General features: G+C 37.4%; 1 protein-coding gene across 3 annotated transcripts in view; it reads right to left on the bottom strand.

The window, feature by feature from the left end:
* Window positions 1-22,622, bottom strand: part of LOC126919370 (protein madd-4-like) — a 243,243-nt gene that overhangs the window by 109,175 nt on the left and 111,446 nt on the right. For all 3 annotated transcript variants that reach the window (XM_050728485.1, XM_050728487.1, XM_050728486.1), the window contains one exon: window positions 923-1,039. In XM_050728485.1, the coding sequence (XP_050584442.1) occupies window positions 923-1,039 (117 nt within the window). The remainder of the gene's footprint in view (window positions 1-922; window positions 1,040-22,622) is intronic.

The following is a 22,622-nucleotide window of genomic DNA, read 5'->3' as shown; positions in this document are numbered from 1 at the left end:
GGGAGATCGCATGTGAGTGAACGCGAACATGTACACCAGAAATTTTTAACGTCAGTTTATTCAAAATAAAGCTATCTATATAAGAAAATGTTACTCTATACTTTCGACTTATTATTTTCATGTAAATTTACCCACTTCTTCGGTCTGCATGACTTGCAAGGAAACACTGTGTATATGCGAGATTTGAGGCAAAATTATGCAAAGTAGACAGCAGAGAAAAGGGGAATGAGAGAGCCGGTAAGGTAAGGGTGAACGTCCATGCGAAGAAGAATTCGCGCGCGAATCACGGGGCTGGTTTCCGTGTCGTTTCGCGTCTGCGTCCCGGAAAAAGGGTAGACACAAGAAGAGTGCGTCCTCTAACGTCATCTTGAGATTAGTCGAGGCCATGCAAGACGCCGGAGGCCTTGGTTGACGAACTGCCGGCCAAACAGAGCACGAAAGGCCAACGAGGAGGCGGAGGCCAGGCGTAAAAGACTTTACACCGATGTGCACAGTGTTTCGCGTCGGGGAAAAGGCAGAAGGAAAAAATACAGGAAATATAAAATGTTAGCAAAGAGACAGGTGAAAGGTTGACGATGGTATTCAGCATAGGTGTAACGGTCTCAGCGACCTATTTCCGGCTGGCTGGCACGAATAAAGGCGTTTATTTTTCCAGCAGGCTCGGCGACGCCCTCTCTTTTCGTATTCTTTCGCGAATCCACAAGTACAAGAATAGAAAAGGATTGAAATATACGTATGTATATATATAGGGAAATACGAGTGTATCAATGTTTAGGGGACTTTTAAGGTTCCGAAGGAGATTAGGTACTTGAATTTATTAAGATTCAAACTTTCTCGTAAGGGGATGAAGTTAGATGACGAAGAGATAATGTTGGAGGGTTTGGAGATTGATTTTGGGGAATAGTGTTTGTAATTGACTTACCTGGTCTCCTGAGTCTGTGTCGAGGTTGCTGTTAGCTTCTGAAACCTCTGATACGTCCTCGATGATGGAGTCACCGATCGTGCTGTTGTCGCTGACCACAAAGCCTAACAGGCATATCTGAAACGATATTTAAAATTCCAGTTAAAGTTTTAATTCCTTAAAATAAATTCTTGTTGTTCATTCGCGAAGAAAAAAATCGACGACTTGATATCATTAGCCGATATTGAAATTGTAATTGTATTGCTAAATTGTCATAACACATTGTAAAACACGGTTCAGTATTATTAGTTTCGATAGAATAGTGTTTTGAATTTGGCAGCATTGCTTAGAAAAGGATTAATTTCAATATCTGTATTTTCAAAGGAGGTAATTGACTTCCACGATATTCGGAGGATTTAATTTAATATTTAATCAATATTAATCACTGAGAAATGTATATAATAGTTATAAACTATTCACATTTTTTGAAATACCGTCGCTTGTTTTGGTCGGTGAAAACCCGTTGCGTGGATCGCGCGATAATAGAAGAAAAAGTAGTGCTTGGTTTCCTATGTCGCCTCGTCGAAATAAAGAGCCGTCTCTCCTGGCGCAATTTAATTGTTATCGTACCACTACCTAAAAACGGACACTCACTTTCTGGGATTACCGTGCAAGGTGGAACTTTTATAACGAATTTGAGTTCGCTTTTTCATCGCACGTAGGGTCTCGTTCTGAATTTCGTTACGCTGATTTTCATCCAGGAAGCTGGATGATCTATATCTCTTTCACGACACTCGTGTCACCGTTGCCAGGTATATTTTCATCAAAACAAACGCGAGTTTATGATTCTGTTTTGTTTGATTATTTAGATCGATTTCTTTAGATCGATGGTGCTTTGTTTCGTGAAATTAGTAGTTGAAAAATTATATGATGTATATGATATGATTGTGCATTTCTATTTGTATGCATGAGCGTGACAACGTTAAGATAAGTAATAATTTTTATGCTAAAGTATGGTAGAGTATGTTATGCAAACGAATTCCGATTATACGAACGAAATTTTAGTAGTGCCTGATTAATTGAACTTTAGCTAGGCTCCTATTATTCGAATTACCGCCAAACGTCTAACGATAACACACCCTCGTGCTTCGCAGTCGATACGAAATACAGGTTTGCAATATTATTATTATGTATTTAGGAGGAAATATTTCTTAGGATCCTCTTACATGAACACGAATTGTTAACTGAACGAAAAATTATAGATGGTGGGGAGAAATAGGTGGACCTCTATTATATGAACGACCTGGTTACATGAACCAACGTGTCTCCGACAGGTTCGTGTAAACGGAGTTCTACTGTCTTTATAATGAAGAGCAGTCCATATTGCGTGTAGAAATTTGAGAGTGTGTAATGCCATATGGAAATTTGATTTTACGTGACAAGAATGTTTTTAGACGTTTAGACGCTTCAAGAATGCATTGTGATTGGAAAGAAAGTAGTATTGATTCAGAACAGCATAATATCATAGTGTCGTGAAAATTGAAAAAAGAAAAAAGCAAAGAAGAACATGTAAACTCCAACTAATAAAAATCTATCTCACTCATTTGAATCAATTAATCGTACATGTGAAGATTAATTGGGATTGTTTAACCAGTGTCTTGGTTTACACGATTTGACTGTTTAGAACTGTTAAAATTATACATTATATTTCGTTTGTGACTATTAAAAGTTATTTACGTAAAATTACATTATTTAGAAGAACGAGATTTAGATTTATTTAGAAGAACGAGTGGATGAATTTGTAATAGAAAGATATATTAAAATAAATAAAGTATAAGTATAAGTATAATGTATAAGTTTATGCTGATGCAGATCCTCGCTCTCATAGTGTTATTGTTACGTTCTATTTAGTTGCCAACGAGAAGGTAGCGTTAACTGACGTTTAATGCAACCATGCTAGTAAGCCCCACTTTTGGCTAACCTGCTATGTATGCTGGCACGGGAGAGGATTAAAGTTGTTCGAAAGTAAATTAACAATATGTAATGATTTGTTTAAATCTTACTCGATTTCGATATCGACATTTGACTGACAGACTGACGGATACAAAAATTCTTCGGTTGACAAAATGATGATGATTCTTCGGAAAATGTTTGGGAAGATGCCCAACGTTTGTTCGACTGCCGACTTTCTTTACAATTTAAATTGTCTTAATATCGTTATAAAAACATAATTATTAAAAAATTGTTCCAAAAGCTGTTAGATTTGACGTTTGATAAGAACGGTGAGGACGAGCGTTTGTAACAGAAATGTCACGTGGAACCGAGTCTAATGCTTGGCGCGCGTTATTAGCGATAAATTCAGACGCCTAGACCGCCCTGTAATTAATGGTTAACGATAGGCGCCTCAGGCCTCTAGAAAATGAACTCGTACGCTTCGAGATTAGTACACTGTGAGGCAAAGATACCCTTGCCTCATTGATTTTACGAGGCAATTACGATTTGTGTTTACCGGCTTGTTATTAGTCGGCGCGATTCGATTTCGAATAGCCTTCAACCTTGAGTTCGTTAAGCTTTTCGAAAGAAATTCTGCTCATAGTTATTTGAGCTAATAAATCACTCGTGGAATAACATTTCCAGAATTTCGTTTTTATTTTCTTTCCAATGAGAAAGGAGGGCGGTTTATTCTAAATTTTCTTCATTCTTTCTTAAGAAAGAATTTTCTTAAGAAAATAGGAAAGTATTTCATAGTTGCTATACTATGAATAATTGTACTGTTATTGTAAATTGTATAAATAGATGTAGTTTTTAAAAATGTAGGAACTTTGTTTAGTTATTAAACATATAAAATAGAAAATTCTTTAAAGAACAAAATTGGAATAGCAAGTTCCTGTTAAATGTTATTTCCTTCTGAAAAGTGATAATTGGAAAAATTCTGAGATTTAGAGTCTAAAGAAAATAATAATAGTAAATGAATGTATAATAGATAATCTATTATTATGTCCATTATGTCCATGTCTGCACAGCTAAAAGAGATATAATAAAATTATGTTTGAATAATCGATGAAGAAATAAACGGAAGGTCTTTGATTCTCTATCACGTTCAAAGTTCGACAACTATCGGGCTACAAAGAAATCATCAAGATTACGTAGAGGAAGTTGAGCGTTTACTCGCAATCATACAAGCGATCATTAAAGAGATTGAACGGGAAAGTTTCAAAATATTCGGAGGCTATAATTCTCTGTGGAAATTGATCAAGTCGTAATACTTGGTAGAGGTTTCCGATTGAAACTGGGAAGTCATTATTCATCCTACGATCATTATGATTAACCAATCGACCACCTAGAGCGTTCGACGGTGAACGCGTAGACTTCGCCATTGAAGAAGAAGAAGAAAAAAAAAACAGAAAATTATAGTGTTCGAGACGATCGATTAACCGATCACCGTTATTATCTTGCTGGTAATACGTTCGCCTAACTACCGACTATCGTTCAAACATGCGTTCTAATCGCGTCAAACATGCTTGCCATCGACTTCGAAACAAATTCGTACAAAACTTAATTTAATCTGATGAAACATAAAGATTATTTTGTTATTTACCTCGGATACTTGGATCAAATTAGATTAATCTGTACATTATACACGATGTTGTAATTTTAATATATTACTTCGAAGTATAAACTATTTTTTCATATCTCAAACTGGATTGTTTTACCGTTTACGGTTTTTGACGAATGTAAAATAATTCTGCGATACCCCGCTATATTATATCATTGTTCGTCAAGACAAATATTTGAAAAATGAAAATTCTTTCCTGAAATATTCAAATATACAATTTCTCTTTCGACATAAAGAAAAATATCGATAAAACTTACTGAAAATAACAAGATATAGGAATACTAAATATTCAACCAATAAATGCCATACGTAAACAGAAAATATAACAAGATATTCACAGAAACGTCGAATATCGATATTATACGGGCAACTAGGAGTCATAGGAACAGATAAAATGGTGCACACACGTGGTTTGGTGAAATGGTAGGAGGACGATGGAAAAGCGCAACGTATGCGTGTCACGCGCACGCTCGTCCAGCGCACAATAATATCGATGAATAACCGAGATTTCAATTGAAATACGCGCGGTTCGAGGGACAGGCTGACGATACGGATTCGATCGTACGTAGATCGGCGCGAAACGAACCAGTTTATCCATTGAAAATTTATGCTCAACACGGTCGGACTAACGAGGCGTCTACGTTCGATACCGTTTAATTCTTATCTGGCCCCTCTCTTGATTGGCTCGCGTGCCGTGTCTGGATTTACGCCGACGGTCCACATTAATTCTGGTAATTAACTTAGTCTGCCGCCTCGACACGACCTGAATCGCCGCGGCGCGCTTCGATACTGACTTTCGAAACTTCCTTCGCGTGGCACACGATCAAAAACGCCCTTGGTAATTGAATCGATCGCGACTCGATTAATGACCCGTTGCTCCTGTTATCGACTTCGCCTTAACGGATCTGCCCGGTTAAGGAAACTCTCTTACTTTTTGCCGGTGTTTTAACGATGGTGTGGCCAAGTGGGTTATTTTGTTGGTTTAAGATTCGATGTAAATGGTATGCTGGTATGCAATCATTGTGATTTTGCACAAATTACTTTTATCACTACTCAAATGGTAAAATTATGTTTTTTCAATTGCGCGTGTATACTAAATCATTAGAAATGTTAAGAAATAGGGTAACATGAAATATTCATGGAGGCAGTGGTAGCGAATGAAACGCCGCGAAGGGTGAAATAATTGCAGCACAAAAAGAAAGCCTACGAATTTTCAATCTTTACCGAAATTTTCCGTTTTGGTGTGAACAAATGCATAAGTCATTAATTTTATTGTTTATTATAAAACGAGAATCTCTATCTTTAATATTTGTTTCTATTTTCTTGTAATTGGTGTTTGAAGCTTGTAAAAACTTGGAAGAAATTTTTAGATATCGTGTTTATCATAATTCTATTTAATAGATATTTAAATTCTATTTGATAAGATATTGCTTTGGGGGATGCCTCCCCAATTGAAATTAGTTACATAGTTTATATAACTGTGTAAATTCTATATGTTATTACGCAACGGTATGTTATATAAATCGTATTGAAATATTAAATTATATAGTGTAAATCCTACACTAGAACGTAGGTGTTCATACAATTGTTACAACACTTTCCCCACAATGATGTATATACAAAAGGTACTACATATCGTCAAAGGATTACGAAAGAAATGACATGGTGAGATATTTAGATTTCGTTAAAGAATTAAAAAAGGCTTTTGTTCGTGAAATATTGTTGTGCCTCGCTTGGGACTGAAGCGTGCTTGGAATATTTGCATCGTAACGTAAAGAGATTCGAGATGAACGTCATCGATTAAAAAATTTCGTTCTCCAGACGATGACGCGCCTCTTTAAGGTGTCAGTGCACTCGTCGAGGAACACCGACGTGGCATGTGTGTTTCCCGTTGATGATGCTCAGAGTGCCTCATCTTCGATACATGCAAATTTCTTCTTCACCGACACTTTCCGTGCCTTGTTTGTCTCCTCCTGTGTCAGAAACATCGTGCTGGGACAAAATATACATATATCTTGAACCGGGAAAACTTGCATCGACGATAAATTTGCATACAAATCCGATTTCCTTTTTGTAAATAGTTTTTATATCTTAGTTTCTTTTATACGTAATTCTGTGGAATCGAGATAAATAAATTTTCCATTCTTCTTCTCACTTATGATAAACTTAAGAGATTAAATTCATCCATAGAAGATTTAAGAAACCAATCTAAAGATAACATTCTAAATTCCTTTTTACAAAACTAAATGTACGAATAAAGAATTGGCGTAACATTTTTTTTTAAGTCCAAATTCTCTACCATACTTGTACGAAGCTATAACAAAATTTCCAAGTCTTTATTCCAATCTAGAGATTAAATCTCCTACGAAACTGTGACAAAATTGTTTATTTACCTCTCCGTTTTCTTACACCAAACGCAAGAAAATTCGCTCATAAAGAACTAGCAGAAACTCTTCTTCTTGTTTTTAATTCAAATTCAAATTCAAATTTTTTCATGAGTTAACAGAAAGAAAAAAAAAAAAAAGAAAAAAACACCAGTAAAACGCCATCTCAAATCAACTTCTCGTTGATAAAGGACCTTCGAAGGAATTCCGTGATCCGCGTCAGCGTGAACTGGAAGAGAAGTATGATGCATTCAGGATGCGGCACACGGATCACCGTTGGTCGTAAACGTTTCACGGACAGAATCATTTTTCAGCCTCCGACCGAGGGGATACGGTGGCGATTTATCTCGTCAATCAAAACGCCGCTTTATCGTCGGAGAAAAATTGATATTCGATTACATGGCCCCCGTCTGAGGAGGTTCGTTCCGTGCCGTTTTCAAAACGGACCACCACCCGCCGGAGGACGAAGAACACGGGACGCTACTTCGCGTTCCCACGTGAATAAGATTCATTTTCACGACGCGAGAAATTACTATCGAGGCGAAGGAGAATAGCTTGGCCTCGCTAAAAGGCGGTCCGTGTAGACAGATTAGATTCTCCTCGAGGATCGCCCTAATCTTCCTCCGGGACCCCTCTGGACAATGCGTTCCGCTCGATATACATGTTGTATCGGTTAAGATAACTTCTTTATTTATGATCTTGGTTGGTGGCTTCGCGTATTAGTGGTAGCGGCCCATGTAATTCTATAGGGTGTTTCAAATAAGCGATAAGTTGAAATTTTTAACGCCGTTATCAATCACTTTTCTAACGTTACGTGACTTGAAAGTTACGTACTCGTTTGTTTGCACGATTCAAAAATTCTGTTGTATACTTTAAATGTTACTTACTTACTTGTAATTAAATGTTACTTTATAGACCTTAACATGGAATCGATCGTCAGAATTATGTCTCTCTATGGAGTATTTAAATTGTATGAACGGTATATCAAAAGGAGGTGTACATATAAGTAATTGGAACGTGCAATTCTATAAATGCATACAACAGTACGAATGAACTCAGTTTTAGTTTGTGCGATTTTTGTGAATGTACTACTGTACGAGACACTCGGTATTTACCTGCCGGTTGCAGGGTGATATCAAGTTTGAAGGCTGCAATATTTCTCACGTGGCGGTGATATCCGAACAGGATAAGACCGGTTGCGCAACTGTGGGGCTGGAGATTTATGATATCTAGTTTTTGATGCACTTGCGTCGTGGGAAATAAAGAATTCGGCCATGATTCTTCTATTTAACTACGTCTATATAACAAACGGTATTCTTGTGAAAAGGAATCAGCACCATAATACTGTTAAAACTTTTTACACAATTAATAGCGATGAATAGCGATTAATAGCGATTAATAGCGATTAATAGCGATTAATAGTGATCGATGAACTTTTAAAAATTTATAAATTAACTCCATGCTTTGTTTATAATTAAGCACGACAGTCACGACTTGACAAAATTTCTGACAAAGTTTAGTTCAAGTCCCAACTTTAGTTCCAATTCTTGAAATTAAATATTAATAAATATGAATTCTATAAGTATAATGTTTCAATACGTTACATCTGATGCTGTATTACATATATGACGACAACTCGAACTCATATGACACGCTAAAACATCGTAAAAGAAGGTGTAACAAAAGGTGGAAACATTCTCGGTTCGTACGATAGAAACGACAAAATGTCATAAGACAATAGCTTAAAGAGTCTTCTTGACTCTAACATTCACTAACATTCAGGAAGAAATTGCTTTTCGAACAACACGCTTCTTACGAATCACAGGCTATTATCAGAATCTCGAGAGCAAACTAACCCGATGTCATTCACCTGGAAGTTGATATCACGTGGACTGTAAATCGGCGGACAATTTATCGTCATAAATTCACGCAGCAACGTGCAAGCGTAAACGAAGAAGCTCACTTATCGTTCGATCGCGCTCAACGACAGCCCCCCCCCCCCCCATTCCACTACTGGATGCTGGTAAGTAGTACGAGCCGAAAAGGTTCTCTCTGCGATAATCAACGCTTTTTATCGTGGTTCTACTTCCTTTTCTCCCGTGTATGAATCAAACACGCCCGTTCGAACGCTAATGAAAAACGATCCCTCCGCTTTTGCACGATGGATCCTCGAACAAACGGGGGAGCGAGATTGATTTAATGCATCGCGCTGCCGGCGTTCGTGTCGAACCACCACCTTCCAAGTTGCGCCGCCACGCGTGATTGCATAAAAGCGTGCGGGGGCCGCAGCTGATAAATGGCCGCGAGCTACTTAAGCATCCCCCTTCTCTCGTTTCCACCGTAATTGTTTTCATCGATTCTGAAACGCCCGTTGGACAGTTACTAATTAACGGCCCGTCACGTCGTCACAATTTCGAGTTCGCAGAGAAATTTAGGGAATGTGGGTCAACGATGTGGGTCAGTTTTCGGATATTTTAACTCCTTGCCCTAATCAACCCAGTTAACTTGGCAGAATCACAGGCTGTTTTTCATTTTTTCTATGTAATCTTTGAGATATCTCGTGATAGTAATTATGGTTAAATCGACAATGTAATAATTTCTTATGTAATTACAATTACATAACCATTAAATAGTAACACGTTTTGTGTGCTTTTTTTTTTTATCCATAAATACAAATTGCAAAAAGGAAATAAATAAAATAATATTTTTAAATGGCATCGGTCGCCAATTAAAAAGAAACTATTGAAATACGTTAATACGTTTGTGAAGAAAGAATGTGAAAATTGAAAAGAATATATATTTTAAAGAATACGCACATTTTTTGATTTTTTGATTTTGATTGTGGAACAAATAGAAAATGAAGTACAGAAAGGGGGATAGTTACAGTGACAGTGAGTCAATCGATCTATGCGTACCATTTTTAACTCAAGTAATTTTCATATTATCTTGATTTCCGTGTAAAGTTACATTAATCCATTTAGGATCGGCGACTCAGACGTTGAATTATGCGATACCTTTTCCCAGTAACCGTCTTAGAAGACTTGGCGTTTGAAATATCTCTAAAGATTTATGTTATCGATCATCAGTTATCCATCAGTGCCGTTCGAGAGTACTGGCCAGTTTGTTTTTCTTTGCGAGGAACTAGTTGAAGGGTTGATTGGAGGGAGGGAGAGTTGGTTAGAAAATTGTACGATGGAGCGTGGAATTATGGAGAATTGAATGGAAAATCGATCGGTGAATCGGATAAACGAGCAGCATAGCAGAGTGGAATTTTAGGAGAATCGTTGATACTCGGACGAAAGATCGGAAGTCAACCAAAGTCCATGGACATGGGAATCGTTACTGGATTTTTCAGTATCGAATATACTTTCGCGATAAGATCGATCTGCTGAGAATATCGCCATCGTAGTATCCTAACATTTTGTTGTTTTGGAAAGACATTATTTTTATTTCATATTGTTCTTCGTTAGTGTGGTAAACCCATCTCGTTAATAGTTTCCTGGAATAACGTTAAATTCATCGAATTAATAAACAAGGGAAGAGAAGCACGAGAAGTGAAGATAAGAGAATTATTCTTCCCCTTGTTATTTGATTCGATCGACCTCTTTATTCGCAAAAGTAACGACCAGGCTTTCGTCAATTTCCTATCCCCTAATAAAACGTCATTAGCAAAAGTTAATCCATACTTGTTTCTTTAACCCATCGAGTATCTCTTCCGTTTACGCTTAAACTCAAAGTAATGAAGCTACCGCTGTGTCTTTTAATTAATGAACGTTTATATGCTGCCTGGCAATAAGCTGTAAAAAGGAACCCTATATCTTTCGTAAATTGTTCTCACTTTCACAATTTTCTTTAAACGACTTGGTGGTAAGACGTCGTACAATTTTGAATACACGTTCATCAAAACTTTATCCAAACATTTTTCGGGACGAGCGAAACACTTATCGACGAATGAATTTTCCACGGGTTTTTCTTGGCCACGGCGAATGACGAGTCGTAAACGAAATGGCGACATTTACTCGATATCATGGCGGTCGCATTAGGCATGTGTGTATGCTAAACTCCATCGATTAACCGGGTAAAAGTGACGTGATAAAATCTCTCTGAACTTGCCAGGGCGAAAGATGTTTTTGTGACGCTTAAACGGGGTTAAATCCGCTTCGTCTGTCCACCGTTCATCCATAAACCTAAACACCTCGCCGACCCCTATCCCATAAAATAAGATTGAACACGTTCTTCGACGGTCTTCGTATCCGTCCGCGACTTTTTATACATTTTCAGTTTCCTTCTTTCGACTTTCTATCCGAGTAGTTGAGAATTTTCTGGTTCAAAGTTCCTCTAGATACGTAGTTCTTTAAGTATTATAATCAATACGAGTGAAAAAGGTTTCGAAGGTTCTAAAGCTTCTTACAGATCAAAGGGTCGTTTATCTAAATAGTCTTTAATTATTTCGTAGTTAGCTAATTTCCTCTAAATCGAATATATATTTATTCAAATACTTTTTAAATACTCCGTAGTCAATCTAAATAGATTCTTAAAATACTCCAAGATATTAACTATCTATCAATCGCATTTTTTAAATATTCTATCAGTGAGATAGACTTCTAGTTAAGAATTCTACGCTTAATTATCTGTATAATTAATTAAATATTAATAAATTAAATATAGCTTATAACAAATTATGGACTAAATATTTACTATATATTGAATAACACTATATGTGAAGTATAATCAATATAAATCTATAGTCAATATTATAAAATAGATACAAGCAAACTTCTAGAAAACAAAAATCCCGAACTTTCTCATAAATCAAACTTTATCTCCAACTTTATCGTAATCAGCGTGAAACCACCGTAATGTTCGCCGTTCTCCGTAAAATATCACGTAATTCCCTCAATTCTAATCTTCCAGCCAACCTTTACTTTCTAGTACTGTGCGTGGAAACAAGAGGACCGGGCAGCTTGAGACGTGCAACGATCCCGATTATCCCACGACCCTTATCTCCCTCGTTTACCCTTATCTCTGCTCAGACTAAGCCAATTAAAGTTGCCCGTGAATTTTCCAGCCAATCGGGCTGGTTCCCGCTTAATAATACAAAGTGAGAGGATCGTTGTCTATTCGCTGTCAAAGTCTTCTTGGTATGCCAGCGGCTGAATTTTATGCAATCGATCCTGTCCTTAATACTCTCGACGCTATGCGAGCCAATTGTTCAAAAATAGTCACGGATATTATCGGAAACGAGCGGCGTCCGCGTCAAGAGAATCTTGGATGTCTACTTTTCGCTAAGAAGTCGCTTAATCAGATCCACGTCTGTCTATGTAGAAACGTTCGCTCTCTACAACATTATTATTCAGAAACGTCGTCTTCCGGAGATTTCGAAAGATTTCCTTTGAACGGTGAAAGATTCGCCAGAATCGTGTGATTTCGATCATTCGGTTTTTAATTAAGAAATTGAAATGATAAATAATATAAGTGGAAAGAAACGTTCTTGATGGCAGGGGATATAAATTTCATCTAAAATATAGTGAAGAAGGTTATGACTGCTAGAATAATTTACTTTAGCTTTTAAAGGTATTAGAAGATATAATTATGACTAGTTAAAGAGTTAATATCGATTACACTAGGATATATAAATTTAATCAATTCTATTTATTCTTATCAATTATTTTCCTTTTAAATCTATAACACAAGCGTGGTAAAGACTGGAAATTCATAATGGTTGAACGATGAATGATAGATACAAATGTAAAAATTAACAGCAGGAGAATCTTCGTTTGTTTCTTACCGAGATAACTTAATTTTTTTAATTCAAGAAATTAAATCAGAAAGCGCGTATTTCATTCTCGTATTTACGTACATTAAATACTGTCCGGTAAATAATACTCAACCAACTAGTCAACAAAGTGGTGTTTTAAAAATATTAAAGATTGTTGCATGCTGGAAAAATGGAAAATCGACATCAAGCAGGTTGTCATTTCTGGTACCGTGGGAGGGCAGAGAAAATTATAGAAACGCGTTAATCCGATTTGTACAATATTGGAAGTAACGTTTATGAGATTTACATGGGGAAAACCAACGGGAATATGTTCGGGAAGTGTCTTAGTCATGCTCTATTACGTTGCTAGGAACGATTGTAGTTGACAATTAGCTGATTCATTGATTTAACAGATTCAGATATTTATAAAAATAGATTACATTCAAGGTAATCGGAATCTTGAGTGTTTGGTTTATCTCGTAGTAAGCGTAGTTTGAAGTACCCTTTAGGCAGCTGTCTTTAATCTTTATCTTAATATGATTCAAGCATCCCAAGAATTACTACACTTTTCAAGCCATAGTTCAATAATAGTTCACTGAATATTCGACGTACTCATTATTACAATACAAAATATACTATACTATAAATTGTAACCAAATTTATCTTACAAGATACACAATGTACCAATTTAAATTTAAGAAACTCAAATCTGAAAACGAGATTTCATGCAAAGAAAGAAACTTCTCCTTCCTTCGTTTCCATCTTTTACTTCTTTTTCCCACCTGTTACAGAATATTCTCTATTTCTACAGGATATTATACGTTTCCTGTATACCGCATTTACACGACCGAAATATTATACAAAAGCGAAAGGTCGTCCAGAAGAAACCAAAACTGCCCCGCTAGGAAGGGCATAATGTTATATACGGACGAAGCTTTTCACCGAGGCAAATGAAATAAAAGACGAGATCGTGCTTTCTCTTTCTTTTCTCTTTTTTTTCCTCTTCTCTCTCTCTCTCTCTCTCTCTCTCTCTCTCTCTCTCTCTCTCTCTCTCTCGCTCTCTGTTGTTCGGTTACCTAGACGAATTTTGCATAGCAGTCTAAGCGGCGAGGAAAATTCCGAAGCGAGATAAAATCTTTATTCACGAGACACGCGGAATCAAGCAATAGGAAGAGAAAACCCTTGCGACCGCGTGGGAGAGATTGAAAAGAGGACGTGCCGGGGATAAGAAAACTCGTTTAATTTATGATACTGCCGCAACGGTATCGGTTTTCATTATGTTCCGACGGACTTTGTGCGGAAGTTTCAACGCGTGCGAATGCGAGACGTTTCGTCCTCTCCGCCGCCAGTCTGTGCATCTTAAGTAGAAATCCCCTTGCTTTCTCTCTCTCTTTCGCCATCGTCTCGTTCCAACCGAACGTCTCGTGGTTTCGAAAAGTGGTTTCCTCGAAAGGGACGAGGAAATTTCAACGGCGAACGGAAGTGTCTACTGGGACCTGTGATAAATTTCACGGCTTGTCGCGTTCCCGTACCAGAACGAAGGGCTTTAGTCTCGCGTGGATAAGATCTCGATGATCCTGTTCCCGATACCAGCTAACACGACTGCTTCGAGTTTGATTTTAGTTTAGTTTAGTCTGTCTTGCGCACCCGTCGATCGGAATAGCGATCTTTGTAAACTACGGTTAAGAGGTGAGTTTTAGTGAATATTGGGAAAACGTTTTAACCTTTTCACTTTCATATTAAACTATATTAAGTTTCAAAGTATATTAGGCATTAAAAAGTATATTAAACAGGGGATATGTTTACTTTAGTATGATTATTTTACGTTCTTTTGTACCAGACTTTACGAATGAAGGCAGTGGGTGTTACAATTTCCTCCAGTCATAGGAAACATATTTTATTAGATTAACGCTTGATAAAATTTAATTTTTTGTTTTCTACGATTGTCTATATATGAGGTGTTTAGATGTGTCTGATCGACTTCGTAGATTAAAAAGTGGAGAAATCTGATGACGTTAAAAATATTATTTTTAAAACGCATTTTAAAATGCCATCTTCTTACGACAAATAAAATTATGGACGTAAATCATTTGTTCTTTAAAGAAAAGAGGCAAATGTGGAGTTGATGATTTTGCCTTTTGCGAAATTCATATGGCAGTAGTACTAGCCTATAAATGTGACTTTAATTTCTGAAAAAAAAAAAAAAAAAAAGAAAAAGGAAAAAAACAGGTGCAAGCATTATAGAAATGGCTGTTTTCTAATTATTGTTTTGACGAATTTCGAATTTCATATTTCAGACATCAAGCTTCGCCATTTTTTCTTGGCAATTCATCATGCAGCTTATACCTTTCTTTCATATCTTTTATTCTTACGGTTTCGTCTCTCCGGTTCTTGGGTCGTCTGGAATTTAGTTCTCGAGTTTCCCTTTCCTCGCTGCCTTACCTGTATATATACGATACTGAACTTTATATCCAACTTCCACTGTCTTTTGTATCATTCCCCTGCACAGACAGCTCTACCTTTGTCCTTTCTCATACCTCTTCATCTCACTTAATATTCCTAACTTCTTCCTCTTTTGTTCTTTCTCCACAACTCTTGTACCAGTTTGTCCTATCGCCCTTATTCTCCTTCGTTATCCCTCTTTCTCCTTTCCTCATTTTCATCCTGTTTCCTCGACATCCATTTTCTTCGTTATATAATACTATGACGGCTAACAATGACTAAAACTACATTAGTTTCATGCGAATGGTAATTGTTAACGTTAATTATTAATTGTAACATACACATTGCGCAATATACGAGTATATGTAGATAGGAAGACACTTATTGCTAAATCGCAGATTTTTATGCATTTACAGGAAATTTGAAGATACGAAAATGGATATAAAATGGATATAATATGCAAAAATATACATAATATCTAATAAAGTACTCGGTATTGTAAATTTTACTGTATTTACCTTCTCACTCTTCAAATGCACGATGTTAGATTGTGCTACAAAAGTAACAACTATATTTTGTTCATTCTTGACGCGAAAGTCATGTCCAAGACTTGTCATAATGTTAATAAACCTGCTCGTCCTTCCCCATTTTCCTTCTCAATTTCACTCATTTCCACGCACTTTCGCCTCCTCTCTCGTTCCGTCGGCGTCTTCTCACCCCTTCGTTGTTTCGCACGTCTACCCATATTTTTCATCGTTTCAACCTATCAACGAATTATATCTGCAGAATGACGGCCCACACGTACCATTTATCCCTTCCCTGTTCCGTCCCCGTGTGTACACGTGAACGAACGAGGAGACGTCGAAGGAAAGCGTTTCGTTTAATCACGCCGGCACCGGTAAATTGAATTATCCCGACAGGAGACGCAGAATGAAGAACGGGGATGGAGGGTGAAAAAGTGGCCGAGGAACCGAACCGATGGGTGTGGGTTTATCGAGCAGGCCTTATAGAACAGGTCGGTTAATGATAGGTTATAATGGAGCTGCCTGTACCACTGGTTAACCTCGAAAATGGAACGAATTTAAGTGGAGCAGCCGGGCATGGAATTAATTCACTGGTAATCGGAAGTCAGCGCCGAGGTCTCGGGCAGCGTAATCGATCTTCGATGAAATATGCGCCGCTTCCACCTTTTTCCTGACTCCTCTTCGTGTTCTGCCCGTGATCGAGGTACTTACTGATCGATGTACTTTCAACATCAACGAAGAACGAAGAACGAAGAACAAAGAACGAAGAACGAAGAACGAAGAACGAAGAAATAGGGGTCAAAATAGGGGTAGTTTTTAAAGAATGTTTAATTTAATTCCAATGTTAGATTAATTCGCTAGATGATAAAGGAGAACGATGTCTGCCTGCGTGGGCGTGTGATTCAAGCAGTTTCTCAGAGCTTTCCAGGTTAATAGATATGCTGGAAATTATTCCACTGTTTGATTTCGCGGGGCTTGTTCCAGCATGAACGTTCTTCTGTTCAAGAACGCCGTAGGATGACCCATTTTCTGAAGGAATTCTACTAGAAATATAGAACTTTGCGATATTGTAGTACTATTCATTACGCCGTCAAATGACTTTACGGCGAGTCCAATTTCGCGAAATACCTTAATATTGCAAATCTACCGTCGTTCATAAGAAAACGAAATAAAGCTAAAAAATCAGTAACTAAATTTCTTGGTTTTTATTCGTTCGATATTATAAAGTACACGATATTTTCTCATTCTTTCGTTATTATATTAAAGATCAACGAGTGTGATTATTCCGTGTAAAGTTCAAAGCTGAATTTTAATATGTTGAATTTTAGGTAACTTAAATAATCCTACCTTATTCTATGAACTGGTTTGTACATTACAAAATCACTCGTTTCTCCAAATTCTGGATCTCCCTTCGATTCCACTATTATCGAACCGAAATCTGTAGATCCGATAGATCGAGTAATTTTTTTCCTTGAAAAAAAGTCGATTCCACGGTGTCGCCGTAAATTTTCCAAGGACCGATCCCGTTGGTGGTCCGCTCGTAAATTCTCGTGCGGTAGCTTTTTTATTTTCAAGGAAGCCGTGAGAGAATCGAAACAAATCTTGTCGGCCAATTAGGCGTTTGTCCAGCGATCTCTCTTCCTTTCGTTGTCCATGGAGCGTTGTCCTTCGGCGTTCTTTGGATCTCCCACTTGGATTAGAAATTTATTAGAGCCCCTTCACGCCTGGTCGTGGTCCGCGTGGGCGCAAGGTGGGCCTTTTACAATTTTCAAGGAGGAAACAGAGGGCGTGGTGCGAGGCTCTCGTTTCGAGTACAAGAACGAAGGAGCAGAGAAAAGCGGTCGAATTTATAACCCGCCCTTTTGTCACGTTTGCCAGCGACGGGGTGGGTCTGAGGGATGCGTTACACGCGCGCCCTAGGCGTTCATCTAATACAACTTCATGTTGTTTAACGACCGCTTGTTAAGGAATGTAAGCTCGTGTTTTAGTTAGGGGTACACGCAGTCCTTTCTGTATATTTTATTATGAAAGTTCGGATTGTTCGCGTGCATGGGTATTTTGGTTGGTAAAATAATGCGGGCAAGCTATGCGAATAGAATAATATTGTTGAAAAACGCGAATAAAATAATTTAATCAAGCTCGTTATACTCGCGTGTTGATGGAATATGTGAGAGAATTTTGTATGATTTTAAAGAAAATGTAATTTATGATTATGTAGTTATGTTATAAGTATACTGGTAATTTTTCAAACTTTATAAGATTTTAAGATTTAGATGGAAGATGAAATAACGACGACCAGCTAAACTGGTCCTTCCATCGCCATAAATATTAAAGAATAAAATACAATAGAATGTCAAGCGAGTGAAGAAAAATTGCAAATAAAGCGTTTAACGTCTTACGATCTATGTTCAACACCGACAGTTTATAACAAGTGGAGAAATAACTGGTCTTCCTCGAATTTGGGAAAAAGTCCAGTTTAAACTTACACCTACGACCTTGAAAATTCTCCAGACATGTTTAAAATCAAATATAACTGCATGTAAATTTAGGGGCGACCGAAACATTTGTTTATCTTGGACATCGTAGAATATTCGTGCACAAGCTATGGAAATACGAACGATGTCTCTTAGTCAGAACAACGAAGAAAAATCCCATCAGGATAGGCAGAACTGAGAAATCGACTTAAATACCACGAGGCGTTAAGGCGCTTAAGTCATCAGGCTTTCGTCGAAACTATCAGGGCCAAATCCAAGAACGTTTTGTTCGAATCGGTGTGATCAGATAAGGTGGAACGATGAGCACGGTATTGCTTTCAAATTGGTTTCCGATTCGAATGTACGATAGTACCGATCCACGCCTCTCTGCTATACTCGCATCTATTCATCTACTCCGAGGGCTCGCGTTATTAGGGGCTTGTTCGTTTTTCTATCTCTTCCATTCTTTGCCTCTCTCTTCCTATTTTTTCTTCTTCTTCTTCTTCTTTTTTTCTTTTAACTAGGCTCTATGATTCGGTTCATCGCGTTGGTCGATTAAGCGGTTGATGGATCCCTCGATCGGCTCGACTCGTCGGCAATCACTCACGGAAGAGAGGGACAGAGGTATTACATCGTTGAAAGTAGGCTATCGCCGCGAATTTTCTGGTTCGACGAACCTTACCCTCCCCTTGGCGTGATTTAGACGGGCCTACACGAAGTAGAAACTCCGGCCAGACCCGAAGAATTCGTGTAAATGATAGAAGATAACGATCTATTCGACGCGATTCCTCCGATCCGATGGTGAAATAATTCGTGTCGGTCGTAGAACATCGGCGCGATGATATCGGAAGAGCAAAAACACGATTCAGAGTTCGTAAATTTTGCGATTGAATTCTAATGGTGTTTGAAGATCCGATCGAGAATTCTCGAACATGGGAATTCGATTTAGAAGATATACGAATTGTTACTTTGACAAGAATCGTTACAAAGGGTAGCTTGCATTACTCTGTTAATTTCATTAATTTTTCCTACTATCATGCCCGATAACGACAAGACTGATAAAACTTGCGACTGAATTTTCGATTGTATTCTAACGTTGAAGATTCGATAAAGAAGTTGTAAAAATTAGAATCCTAGAAGCTTAGCTTTAGTAAATTTTCGCTATGAAAATTGTTATTGACGTCCTAGAAGGCGATATAAATAATTTTACAACTCGGCTCACAACTAGTTTCATTAATTCTTGCCATTATCATTATTCAGTAGCACAAAGACAAAGACACGATTGAGAATTAGTGGATTTTAGAATGAAATTTTCGGTTTTCTAATTTGATTACTGCCGACTGAAAGATGACTTATCTTGAGGACTCAACACACGGCTAATTCCATTAATTCTGTATTCACGGAGAGGTAAAACCGTACGAATCCCATTAACGTCTCCCCAAGGTCCAGTAAATATACAAGAACGTGGACACGATATAAATGGACATTGTTCACGAGAGTACACGACGCGGATAAACCACCTGTAGAAGGATGAACGTATGAATCTAATGCGCTTCTCGTGCCTCGAGATTACTGATAGTTCGATTGAGTGGCAGCCGAATCTCGAATACATACCCTGCCGGTAGAGATTTGTATTTTCTGCTCGTACGACTGCAACGAAAAGCTAAACTTGTTGCACGTTGCGCGAATACAACTGAGCTGCTAATCTTATCACCGGAATCTTACAAATCTTACAAATAAGTTGTAACAAAATTATCATTATTAGGAAATTATTTTATAATAAAAGTAAAATTTCAGCGAGTGAACGTTGCAGATTACGAGTTATGTATTTGATTATGGAAATATCGGACGGAAAATTATGAAACCATAAATGGAAAATCTGCGATAACAGGTTTATAATTTGTAACTTCTAACTCGTCAATTTATAAATATTATCAGTTGGCAAATTATCGTGCAAGTATTGCAATTGAGCATAACTAAGGAAAAGGGAATGCAAGTGACAACGACGATCTGTGAGACTCGTTAAAAAATTTTAAGGAGAAATTCAGGCAATTGGGGAATTAAAAGAAATGCGTAAACGTACGAGTTACGATCGATTTACGAAAGATAAACACTCTATCGTTTCTGGTCATGAGGCCAATAAACCATCCTTTTCATTGTCTCGTTCTGTTGGTTTTGCACCGCAATCTCGAGGCTAACGAGCAGTTTTAATTGCATATCGACCACGAGATACTAGAGGAAAGTTTCTAAAAGCAAATAGTCGACGGTGAATCGTTTTTCAGCATTTAAGGCACGATAACTGTCTAACGACTCGTGTGTTATCATCGAAACGTATTAGTCAATGAGATTAAAGTATTCTTTAATCGAATTGATTTTATTAAAGACCTGTTCAAAATTTTCATACGGAGATACGATATTTTTTAGATATTTTGTTAACAATATGTCAAACAGATCCACTGAACTTTATATTGTTTTATCTTTTGTCCAATAAAGTCTGTGTTGAGATTTATTTATAATTTTATTAAATTGAACATTCTGTCAGCTATACTACTTATTCTCTGAATACGTTATACGTTAAATGCTAATTAGGAGGACAGTCACACTTCTAATTAGTTTTATCCGAAGAATAACTGATTTTCAAGAGAACATCGCCCTTTAATAATAAAAGAAATAAATCGGAAACGAGACATAGCAGTCAAGGTAATCTTTTACGTTTCTACGATTCTCATAATATACGAGTAATCGTCAATTCAATCTTTTGACGAGCAGTGAAACTTTTTGCAACGTCATTGTCATATTTTTAATGTTACCACAGCTACATGCGAGGAGTATAAAATGTGACCAAAAAATCGGGGAACGTCCCCATATAATTTTCCCCGCGAAATTCGTTTCGTTTAAAACAGTTAAACCCTGATATTTGCCTTTCCGGTTGGCGGAGCTAAATCGTAGGAAGGGAACAGGTATAATATTATGTACGTAGGTAACAATGACTACTTGACAGCAGAAAAGATTCGAAAAGTTTCGCAGCTGCGGTCGGTCGTTGTCGGTTCCTTTTTTCCCCTTGCGACCCGCGAACCTCGTCGGCCGAGGCTCGGCATAGTTTCGCCTTTTCATTTGTTCGGCAAGTTTCCGCGTAAGACCTCGAAGAGAGGGTCGAAGATCCAAAAGCCGATGCTGCTGCCTCGTCGAAAGTCTTAACGATCTCCAAGAATTCCGGACTTTACCTTCGCCAGCGGGATCCTCTCTCTTCGTAGGTGGTTCGCGCCGCGAAACCACACAAGTACCGCGTTCCAACTTTTTTCCAACCGCCGCTGTTTATTTTACAGTCGAGCAGGCCTCAAACGTTTTTGATGTTTGAATCTTTACAGCATTACCCTGTGGCTTCTTTGTTTAACGAAATCTTGGTAAAAGGGAAATTCAAATGACAAATTATATCATACGGAATTTACAATTTTCCAAAAGAGACGATACTCCATCGGTAAAAAGGAAAATAAAAAATATACTAGAGAAGCGATAAAAATGTTAAAAGTTTGTACTTGATGTTTAACTTTTGCATAATTCGATGCTGCAGAATTTTATTGGATAGTAAGTTTTACTAAATTTACCGTATATAATAAAATTTTTCGTGCGTAGGCAGTATAATGTAGGAGATGTTAAATTTTATTTTGAAATGTAAAGACACTTTGAAACGGGAATTTCAGTCATAAAAAAAATCCGTGGGTGCCAAAAAAGGAGATTCTGTAATAAAAAAAAAAAAAAAAAAAAAAAAAAAGGAAAATATAGCGCGAGAATTCTAAGAAAAGAGTCATAATAGTAAAATAAAAAATAAGGCAAGCATGACAGAAAGTGATATAACACGAAGAAATACAAGAGACATCGTCGTAAGAAGGGAAAATATGGACAAGTTTTAAGATATTCTCAAAGAAAACGAGGTCCGACGAAAGAGCCATCGCAATGTAAAACAAGAGGCAGGTAACGAGCTGGTAATACGGCGTTTCAAGGAGCAGAAAAACAGGGAAAGATTATCGAGAGATCAGCAAACCGATTGGCATTGTGTACTTTGGCTTATTGGTATCGATCGGCAATCTCCTTCAAACCGTAGACACCAAACAGTGTTTATCAGTTTACCGGTCAGTGGGAGCGTACCAACGCAGTACGAGGTGTTCAACGAGGATGTACGTGTACTACATATTTGCAGCTAATCCGATCGATAGGGAAGGATTATTCAATTTCAATTCCCGTTCAGTGGCCATTCTGCACCATTATGCGTCTCGAGTACCGTCAGATATTTCGTTCTTCTAGATCGTTTCTATTATATCTACTATACCTTATCTACCGATATCCTATTAGCAATTATTATTCTTCGTTATTATGGCATAGTAACAAATTTTTATTTCGATATAACTTTCTTACTATCACAGCAAGTATTAATAAAACTAGACATGGTTTTTACTTCAAAAAGATCGTCTCGGCAACTAACCCCAAAAAAATGTAATATGTAAAAACATATAAACAAAATAAGA

Source organism: Bombus affinis, chromosome 8, assembly GCF_024516045.1.
Source record: "Bombus affinis isolate iyBomAffi1 chromosome 8, iyBomAffi1.2, whole genome shotgun sequence".
NCBI lineage: Eukaryota > Metazoa > Arthropoda > Insecta > Hymenoptera > Apidae > Bombus > Bombus affinis.
The sequence above is the reverse complement of the archived record's forward strand: the minus strand, read 5'-3'. Positions and strand labels throughout refer to the sequence as shown.